We start from the raw sequence: 10,377 nt of genomic DNA, 5'->3' as shown, positions 1-10,377 counted from the left end.
TGGGGCCTGGCCCGCAGCTTGGGGACCTCGTGTCGTACCCCCGCGGATGGCATGGGGACATCCCCCTTGGCAGCACCGCTCGGCCCCAGACTGCGAGGCAGTCCCCCCCCGGCGGCACACGGGGACGCCCCGACGTGGGACGCGCTGCCCAACATGGGCTGCCAGGCGGGGGGACGTGGGGTGCAGCTACCCCCGTGGCCGCCAGGCTGGGCACAGCAGCGGGGCTCCCCTTCCCTGCTATTGCCTTCTCCCGGGAATCTCTCGCTGCCTTGCGGGCTTCAGCTTTGGCAGCATCCGACGAGTGGGTCTACACTGTCCATCTGGTGCAGTCTCAGTTCTGCTGCTAGGAGCTGGCTTTGGCTGCTTAGATACACCGTAGGATCACACCAGAGCATCAGGATGGAGAAAAACAAATTAAAAAAAACCCAACCCACGTGACAGGGAGGGCCAGTTTGTGCATCACATAGGGGTCCAGCGCACCAAGCACAGTAGGTCCTGCACTGGTTTTCCCGGCAGGCCAAAAAAAGCCTCCATGCCTCAAGGGATACCGTCCCTCAGCAACACGCTGTACAGCCCTGAGTCTCTCTGCCCCCAGAGCAGTTATGGCCGTTTGGCACTTGTTTTGTGCATTTAACTACACTTCTCCATAGCAACCACCCAGATCCCAGCTTGGCTTGCCACCAGCCGGGAGTGGGGTGTGCAGAGCGCGTCGCACGCACCGCTGTCGCAGTCATGTTGGTACGGGCACAGGCTGGGCGCCGACTCCCCGTCTGCTCTCCTGAGGGGTAGACCCGCACTGCCGGCACGGCACTGTGCTGTTGGCAGAGGGCCCGAAGCTGCACAGGGAGCTGGGGGCTGTCTTCCCTGCAGGCACCGTTGCTTATATGCAATTTGCTGGAGCTCAAGAATGGGTGCCCGCCCCTGCCACAGGGTTTTAGATGTTGTCCTCTGAACCCAAAAGTTCTGCTGTTCTTGCCTGCCAAGACAGGTTTTGAGATCTTTTCATCATTCAGATCCCTCCTGCAGCCTTTCACGTCACTGCCATGACCAACCCACCTCTGCTGACATCCCCAGCAAAGCTGCTTCACTCTTCTTTGAGTTCAGCTATCTGCATTTTCCCTTTTTCTGCCTCCTTCATGCCAGCCACAGAAACCAGCATACAACGCATGCACAGAGTCCCATCCACCCTTCCCACTGGGGTTCCTGCTTATCCCAAGATCCTCACAGTCTTACTTGTAAGAGTTTTGGTTCATTCTTCTGGGCCTGGCTTCACGGTGTTTACTTGTTTCTCCAGTGTCTGCATACAGTTCTGGTTCCCTCATCTCAGAAAGGGTAAAAGGGAATAGAAGAAGGTTCGGAGGCAGGCAGTAAGGATGCTCAGAGGTATGGGAACAGACTGTACAGTGAGCATCCATGTAGGCTGGGACTCTTCAGCTTGGAAGAAGGACATGGGGTGGAGGAAGAGGTCTACAAAATCATGAGTGGCCCAGAGAGTATGGGGGGGATCAACTGTTGGCTCTGTCTTCCGACACAAACCTGTCAACTGCTTTTGTCTTGACTGGATCCTCAAAAGAATGTGAAGCCACTGCGCTGCAGATGTTATGTCCAAAGGTTTAGCGCCGTTTTTAGCCCACGCTTCTTGCAACACAGGGGGCTAAGTTCATGGCAAGCTTTTAGAGGCGTGCTTAAGAGAGTGCTGCCTCGGAAACATTTTGTAACCATGTTTTCACGTGGAGACCTCGGCCATGGCCAAGTGGAGCTTTACCAAACTGTTCAACACAAAAATATTCAGAGCTGGGAGGAGAATGAGCTGGACAAATCCCAGCCCAGAAAGAGTCCTCCAGAGGGTTGTATCTCATAGGAGCCCTCTTGTGGGGGAAAAAGCTTGTGACTGATTTTGCTGCTGCGCTGCCAACCCCACAGCAGCCTGCGAGGGTGAGCAATGTGGCCTCCGGGGCTGTCCTGTTCCAGAGGAGAAATCCCCCTCCTCTGACTCTGCCCTGGAAAATAAGGGGAATTGAGGTGGTCCTACATTTTCTCGGACCACAAGAGGGCAACATGAGAGCGCCCTGCAGCCAGCAGGCTCAGCAAGGCGACCCGTGACACTGCTGGGATGTGGGTGGCACGGGCAGCTTCATGCAGGCTGAGCATCACCCTGTCCACGGACTGCCCAGCTGCATTAGCCAACCAAAGGCTGCTCCCTGGGAGCCCTTCACTTGCTCTGGGCTTCATACACATCCTCAGCCAGCTGAGCTAGCGCTGTGGTTGAGGGACAGCAGTATCTTCCCACACATGGGTCAGACATGCGGTGATAGCATCTCTCCGCATGCTACGTGGGGCCAGGCTGTGGGACGCAGGCTGGCCTCCTTCATCCTGCCTGCACATCCACCAGGAAATCTTTTGGGTGAGTGTGCACTGACATGTGGCTTCAAACAGGAGGGTCCAGCGTCTGGAGTAATGCTGCTGGGCTTGGTCATGGGAGGAAGGGTTAAACCACACAGGAGTTTGGACATTTCAGCCTCACTGTCCTTTTTCACTACCTTCCACCACCAAGAAATAAAAAAATAGAGAATCTAAATTCAGCTTTGGTTGTGATTGTGGAACTGGCCCACACTAGACTCTGCAGACAGGAATCACTCACAGCCATGGTTAAGTACAGTACCATTTCTGAATTTTTGCATTAGCCTGAATAGATACCCTCCGAGGGACAGTTTGCTCTGCTTTTCCAGGAACAGGCATGACAGAGAAACAGCTTCTGTTAGCAGGCAGAGCTACAAGAGTGTGTGTGTGCTGCTAGGGCTGAAAATGCCACTAGCATCTTGTAGGAGAGACAGAGGAGGAGGTGACGGTGATGGATGAAGTGAAGAATATTGCCTATGCAGTAGGGTGGTAGAGGTTGCTCACAAGAGATGAAGAGATGTTTGCAAAAGAGGAGCAAGGGGATATCTGGGGGAACCTTTTTGGACAGGCTTGAGACATGGAGAGAGCCAGTGAAACAGAGGGCTCTGTGGGGGAGGTTGGGATAACCAGCCCCACCATGTGCTGGGGCACATGGGTGGGACTATTTATTCCTCGGGAGTTACTTATTTTTTATGAAGAATGTTAGAAATGTTTTGCCAGCTTAAGACATTTTTACCATGGGAATAACCAGTTTTGTTCCTTACTTCTACTCCAAACCTGCCCAGACAGCCTAAGCAGCATTTTAAGGCTCAGCCTGGAATACTGCACCTTACTGAACTATGGATCATATCTTCCCTAACCCAACTACAACTCACGTAGCTCGTGCTGTACCTGCACAGCACGCTGCTGGCATCAAGCATCCACACTTCCCTGTTGCAGATTGACAGGACCAACGTTCAGGGAATTTGTCTCAAAGGAATATCACATCACCTGTCTTGCACTCCTACTCATCACCGGTTGTCAGACCTCACGTAGTTTCTCCTCTGCTCAGACTAATAGTTTGTGTTGGCTAGAGCAGACCCTTCGGTGAGCCATCTGGTTTGGATCTGAAGACATAAGGAGACAGGATAATCCTTTGCTTTTGCCAGTGTGTATCGCTTCAGCCTGTCTGACTACAAATAATCCAAACCAGCTCCCATCTGCACATCAAGATAAATGTGACATCACTAGCCAGATGATGACCTTGGACCACCACCTCCCAGCGCTGCATTCCTATTTGTGGTGCTCCCAACCAGCGACAGCTGTGCTACATGTGGGACAAACTGTGTTCGGAGCTGGTCACATCACTGACTGCATTAAAACTGACCTCCCCCTAACTTCAGGGTCTACAGGCAGCAACCATCCTTACCTGAGGGAGAAGCACGGCGCTCGCACTCGGAGGACTAATGCCAGGATTCACGTGCCCGGCTTGTGAGTGCAGCAGTCAAAGACCAGGGGCTGGAATCATTCTCCCTGCTATGCACCAGTGTCTGGGCATCTCACGTGGGCTGGAGGAACTGAGTCCAGCAGTAAAGAGAGCAGAGCTCTCCAGGACGGAGTGCAGGAGAGCTCAGCAGCTTACAGACACGCTGCCCGGGGAACCGCAGCTCAGGCACATTTTGTTGTGAATGACTTCACGATTTGCTCAGGGATTAAATACTTCCTTGTTTAATAACCTAATAATTTGGGCTAGTTTCATGCTGGACTGTTGGAAAGTTCACTGGCTGGAGTCATCTGCCAGGCCTCGTATAAACGGCTTCCCCCAGCTCTCAGCCAAGTGAGCTGTCCTCATCTTTGGGTCCCCCGGCGGGTGGCTCTTGGCACTACCTTCTTCTGAAAGGGTTTGTTGTTTGCGCGTGTGCCTGACGCTTTACGCTCCGGGGACTTCCTCACCACATCTTGTTTGAGCTGGAAATGCACCTGGAGAAAGAACAGAAATAACTGTGTAACACCATGTGCGTGCTCTGCTAGCTCAGGGGTCTGCAGGACCTGCCTCTGCCGCCAGCCTTCCACGCTGACTCTTGGGCCAAGACAAGCAATAAGGGGCCTCAGCCGGTGTTACGATACAAGGGGAACTCAGTGCTTAAATCAACTGGAAACGTTATTTTTTTTTTCCTGTGGAAAATGTACCAACAATCAGCTACATATCTTATGCAGAGGGTTGCTCCTGTGGCAATGCGATGTCCTAGGATGGTTGGGAAGATGAGCTGGGAAAGGCAAGGGACTAAACTATGCTCTTTCTTCATCTTTTCTTACCAGAGAGTAGAGAAATAGTACTGCTTTGCATCTCTGTTAATATTTAATACACAGAATACTTTAGGACAGACAGTCCTTTTTCAATTGCATCTCATTAGTGGAATCCTGCTTAATCAGTCTTTCAGCAACTAGTGCTTCTAGTAGATCCAGGCAAAAAAAATCCAGTAAAGAAACCTCCATCCACTACAGCCATGCAAGCAGTTACGAGAGGGAGAAGGGGACAAGGAGCACGCAGGACCCAGCATCAGATAAACAGGGAATGGGGAGGCCATACAGAAGGGTGACACTGGAACGGGGCTGTGTGGGCTTCCCGGGGGAGGGATGGAGTGAATGGTGGGTAGGGGAGGTGCTGCAGGGAGGGAAATGGGGACAGGAGGGGCTGCTGTGAGGGGACATCTGCAAAAATCAGGCCGTAAGGGAACAAAATCAGTTTTCTACAGTAACATGGTAAAAGAAAAATCTATTTTAGAAAGGAAAGCCAAAGAGCTGGGTGCTTAACGTAGCAAAACAAAGGCTAGGACTGGGCTTGACAGCTGTCTATAAATACATCAGGGAATAAATACCAGGGAAGAAGAGGGGCTATTTAAAGCACAACGTTGGCATAAGAACAAATAGGGATAAACTGACCATAAATAAATTTAGGACGACAATTAGAAGGTTTCTAATCCTAAGAAAAGGGCAGCTCTGGAAGAACTTCAGAGGCTGCCTAGGGTGGGATGAAGAGACAGAGGGTGGGAGAACCACCACAGTGTATTTACAGCAGAGCCTGACCAGCATACAGGCAGTGAAGCAAATGATGTGCCGGGATGCCGCAGCTGGGGGGGTCTTGCCAGTCCTCAGAGGAGGCTGCATCTGCAGTACTGCTACGTTCGCAAGGTGACAGCAGGGACAGGGATCACCACCCACCGTTTTTACAACCAATTTCTAGTTGTCCAGCCTGCCCTCAGAAGGGTACTGTAGGGGCCACAGTTCTGTCAGAAGCACCTGGTTTCACTTCATTTCCCAAAGGTGCTTGGTTGTTCTTTGCTGGCACCCAGTCCCCATGTGTCTTGGGTGCTCTTGGCAGAAAGAAGGGCAGACCTCAGCCTCTTGCTACGAGTTGGATAATGTGTTTGGTTCCAAGCAGGATGGAGATGATAGCAGAGTGCTGAAACCCACAGAGCCAAGGGGATAACTGAACCTCAGGGAACAGATGTTGCATAAGCATTATCACATCCTGGAGAGTGGGGAGGATGGAGGGAGAGCTAAAGAGCAGCAATCCCAGCCTGCTAGGGGCTCTGCCCACGGCCAAGAGGCAGAGGGACACACAGGAGCTGGCATGGCAGCCTAGTGCAGCTGCAAGCCCTCAGGAAGGAATCGAAAGGCACATGGCATTGCCTTCACCCTGTTCCTCTCTGTGAGCTGCAGGGAGCCCCGTGTCTGCCAAAGCAGACAGCCTGTAGCCACTGGCAATGCTCTACGTCCCATCTCCTTTCTCTACTGCTCACTAGACATCCCCCGCTGCATTTTTTTCTCCCCGGGGTGAAGACATTTGGAGACACCCTGGTGACTATGCAGCGTGACTCACCAACGAAGGTGCAGCTGGGCCCACTGTTGTTGTCACCGTCTGGGGCTGATACCCCTCTGCAGAGGCTGTGACAGTGTAAGTGCCAGGCAGCAGCAGCCGGAAATAATCCCCCATGTCACCTGGAACACAAGATGGGAAGAGAAAGCACTCAGGACGCACAGGGAGCAGAGCAAAAGCTATTCCAGTAGCTCTTTCTGAGTGTACTTCCTCGAGGATGTGTAGCCTTCAAAACCCAGGCAATTTTTGGCCTTCCTTCCACATCTGCTGGCTACTGTGAGGCCGGATTCACACCGGTAGACTGCATTTGATGTCTCATTAGTGCCACACAGCAGAGGTCAGCCTGCAAGCAAACACCGAACGAAAGGGGACAGTACAGCAGCGTTGGCTGCGCCTGTGCAGGGAGGCTGCAAGTCTGAGCAGCCGCCAGTCAGATGACAGCAGACCTAAGGGCAATCACAGCTCCAGTCTGACTGCTTATGCATAATGCAATCTCTAATTCCTGTCATAGACAATTTTGCCACATTTAGGTTATCAGCAGGGTTTTAATTGCTCATCAGCTCAGCTGCTCCCCTGCCTGATTCTCCCTGAAGGAAATCCTAGGAGCACTTTGATGGACTGTATACTGGTGTGGTTAGGGACAGGGGATGACCAACAGTGAGGCAGAAGCACATTATGGATTACTTAGACAATCTGAGTATATTCCCATCCATGGAACTGGATGGGTACTGCAAATTTGAGTAATCATTACAGGCAGCCTGTGTCACTTTGGCTTAAGTGGGGCTAATTGGTATGAGTGAGACACACGAGTCAGGGCTTCCAAGGCAAAACAGGGAGGGTGGGTGGCAGGGCAAAAGGGATCATCTCCCTCTGTTCAGTCCCAGGGAGGCTGCACTTGGATACTGTGCCCAGTTTGGTGCCCACAGGTCAAGAGGGATGTCAGAGAACCACAGGGAGAGCTCAGGTCCCACAAGGAGAGCTGGGGGAGCTGGGTGGGCTCAGCCTGGCTGGGAGGAGGTGGAGGGGGATCTGCTCACAGCTGGCAGCAACTTGAAGGGCAGCTACAATGGTGATGGAACCAAACCCCTCTGAGCAGTGCCAGGCAATACAACCAGGGGCAGCGGCCACAGAGAGCCGCTTGGGAGCTTCAGGGTGGATCAGGGAGGACAGCTTCACTGCAAAGGTGGTGCAGCCCTGGCACAGGACAGCAGAGAGGCTGTGAAATCTCCCTCCTTGGGGGTCAGTGAGAATTGGCTGGAGGGAGCGATGGCTGATCAGAGGCAATGTTGGGGACAATCCTGGTCCAAGCAGGAGGTTGGATCAACCCCAGAGAGCTCTTGCAGCCAGCAGCTCCACGACCCTGTGATGTCTTGCACATTCCCCTTTCCTATGCAGGTTGGCATAATAAGTGCCAAATATTAAAGTGTCACTGAGTCGCAGGCCTACAGCCAGAAGGAATTTTGATGATTTCATAGTCCAGCCTCTGGAGAGCTGGAATATTGGCTGTTTTCTGCAGCCAGTCTGTAATGTCTGGTCCAGTTGGAGGAGGGTGTTTATAAAAAGGAGGTTAAAACGGCCAGCAAAGGAGAAACCACCACAACTTGGATAAATTAAAGTGGCACTTCATTCTCAGTCTAAATTTGTCTGGCTTGAAATTTCAGCCTTTCATCTCATTCTGCCATTGTGTCCTTCGCTATAAACTTTTTCAGTTCTGTGTAGACACTTAGATCCTTGAGTAGATTATTCCCTCAATCTTCTATTTGGGTATATACAAATGCATTTTCTTCTTTCTCTCAGATAAAATCAGAGATGACTTTCTGAAGTCCTTCACAATAAGGTTTGCATTCCAGTTCTCACCTCTTTCTTTCCTAAGCTTTCTTAAGCCCTCTCTGGTCCAGCATGCACAGGCACATTTCTCACAGTTAGTGTTTAGTGCTGGCCACGCATATTATAGCCTTGCCTGCTAACCTCCTCCCACATACCCAGATAGCCTCCGAGAGGCCGTATCCAAAAGGGACAGCATGCAAGGGGACCAACGACTCACCGGAGGTGATGTCATGGCTGATTCCCTGGACAGAAATCACTGCTCCTGCAATGCCGTTGTTGTTCTCGTCTGACACCATCCCTTTGATGCCCTGGTGAACCTGCAGGGAGGGAGAGAGACTGCTGGGTCAAGGACCCTCCTTTGCTTGAGAGGGTACTGCTGAGCACTGGAGGAGGGTGGACCTCTGGGGACAACCCCACCTGTCCCCATACCTTTGGATCTCCTGGTTCTCCCCAGCAGAGTCAGTCTAGGACATAACAGCCTTCCCAAACGTACCAACTAGAGCACCCAGCGAACTCCATGACCACCTCCTTTCCATCCCTGTGCTCCCAGGTCCTATTGGTCCCCTACCACTAGGGCTGGGGCCCATGGGAGCCTGCAGGGGAAGGGTGTAGGTCCCAGGACTTCTCCCTTACCTCTTCAATGAAAGCAACAAGGGCCTCACGGTTGGCCATCCACTGCCGCTCCAGGTCCTCCTCAGGGGGGAACTTATTGCAACTCAACTCCAGGGTGATTTCAAAGCAGTTGGTGTAGAGGTAATTGAAGTCCTGCATGCCTGGAAGAGAAGATGAGCCCATGACCAGGAGAACGTGAGGCCCCCTTCCCTCCCCACTCCTATGTCCCAGGCATCCTGGCCCATGCCCATCTTCTACCACAACTGTCCTGTTCTCCCTCCTTGCTCTGCAGGTGCGTCGTCCACCCTCCACTACAGCATGACTAGAGCCTTCTCCCCCCATACAGCCCCTTCTGCTTGTGGCTGCCCAACTCCCTGCTTCAGCCCGATCATTCACCACTCTGCCTTCAGATACTCAGGAAGGTTTGGTACCGCAGGGGCTGTATGTCCCTTTCCAGTTGCTCTCCAATCTTTTTTCTAGCCTAATTTGCTGATTTTCAGTTTCTTCATTATGCCTTTTTAAATAAGATTTTTCAGGAGCCAGTGGCTATAAGAAATGTCTTCCCTTTGGTCACAGTTTTGAATCTTGACGGGGTTATGCCATGGCATTTTCAAATACACTAAGAGATTAATGCTTCCTTTGCCCAGCAGCACACAGCAGGTCTCTGCAGACCTCAGCTACTTCTGTGGCTCTTTCCCAAGTCACATCCAGTCTTCCCAAGCCACTTCCCGGTCTGAGATGCAGACACGAGAATGATGTCTAGTAACAGTGCTGTTGCCACAGCCCTTCCCCAGCCCATCCTGTCCTGAGGTTTCTTGTCTATCCCTTTACCCCTTTTCAGCTCAACACCTTGCTGTGGGTGGTGCTCACCTGCCCAGCCCTTACCTTTGCTGAGTGAGTACCAGGACGCCCCATTCGTGATGCCATCAGCAAAGTAATCTCCACAGTTCCACCCACGGTGCATCCAGCCGTGGGCATACGAATAGGTCTTGGCCAGCTAGAGAGAGCGAGCAGCCATCAGTCACTGCTCCAGCGCGGTGCGGCTGGGGAACCTGCCCGGCTCTGGGCAAAACATCCCCCTCCTGCACAGGCTTAGCTGGGGAGTGTGGGAGGGAAGTCAGACAGGAGACAGCTCCTGCATTTTACTGCCATGAAATACAACACGAGGTGGCCAGGACCTCTACGAAACGTAGGCAGATGAAGGCGGAGGAGGAAGAGCAGAAATCTGGCAAGCTGGAGGCTCACTGACGGCACAGGCGGCTCCTTCCCTGCTCCCGCTGAGACAAGGGGGAGCGGAGGGCAGCAGACCCACGCAGGGGCACCCAACCCCATCGGTGCTGGTCCCCACACAGCAAATGCCACTAACAGGGGGAGCAGACACACGAGGAAAAGTAACCAGTATCAGTCCTGATGAAAATACCATATATATCAGGGAAAGTTGTATTAGGAAAGAGTTTGGGCAACTTCTGTTTCTGGCAACCTCTTGTTTATTGCCCTTATTAAGATTACCGCTTTATTTTTAGACATGAAGGCAGAGCTGAAATTGGGACATCGCATCCTAAGCCTGTCCTTTGTGTAAGACACAGTTTAAGAGAGACCATTGTTCGCGTTTTCTAATGCAAACTCTATACTCTTGTATTATGGTTCAGATGCCGGTGTAATCTCATTCTGTCAGCAGG

General features: G+C 52.2%; 1 protein-coding gene across 1 annotated transcript in view; it reads right to left on the bottom strand.

The window, feature by feature from the left end:
• Positions 1-4,087: 4,087 nt before the first annotated feature.
• CPN1 (carboxypeptidase N, polypeptide 1) overlaps positions 4,088-10,377 on the bottom strand; it is a 12,562-nt gene continuing 6,272 nt past the window's right edge. Inside the window, exons 8-12 of the mRNA XM_009880475.1 lie at positions 9,584-9,695; positions 8,720-8,859; positions 8,304-8,403; positions 6,263-6,381; positions 4,088-4,359 (exon numbers count right to left, since the gene is read on the bottom strand). Of these exons, the coding sequence (XP_009878777.1) occupies positions 4,228-4,359; positions 6,263-6,381; positions 8,304-8,403; positions 8,720-8,859; positions 9,584-9,695 (603 nt within the window). The 3' untranslated portion in view covers positions 4,088-4,227. The remainder of the gene's footprint in view (positions 4,360-6,262; positions 6,382-8,303; positions 8,404-8,719; positions 8,860-9,583; positions 9,696-10,377) is intronic.

This window comes from Charadrius vociferus, unplaced genomic scaffold (assembly GCF_000708025.1).
Source record: "Charadrius vociferus isolate BGI_N301 unplaced genomic scaffold, ASM70802v2 scaffold443, whole genome shotgun sequence".
Lineage (NCBI taxonomy): Eukaryota > Metazoa > Chordata > Aves > Charadriiformes > Charadriidae > Charadrius > Charadrius vociferus.
This window is presented reverse-complemented; position numbering and strand designations above follow the sequence as displayed.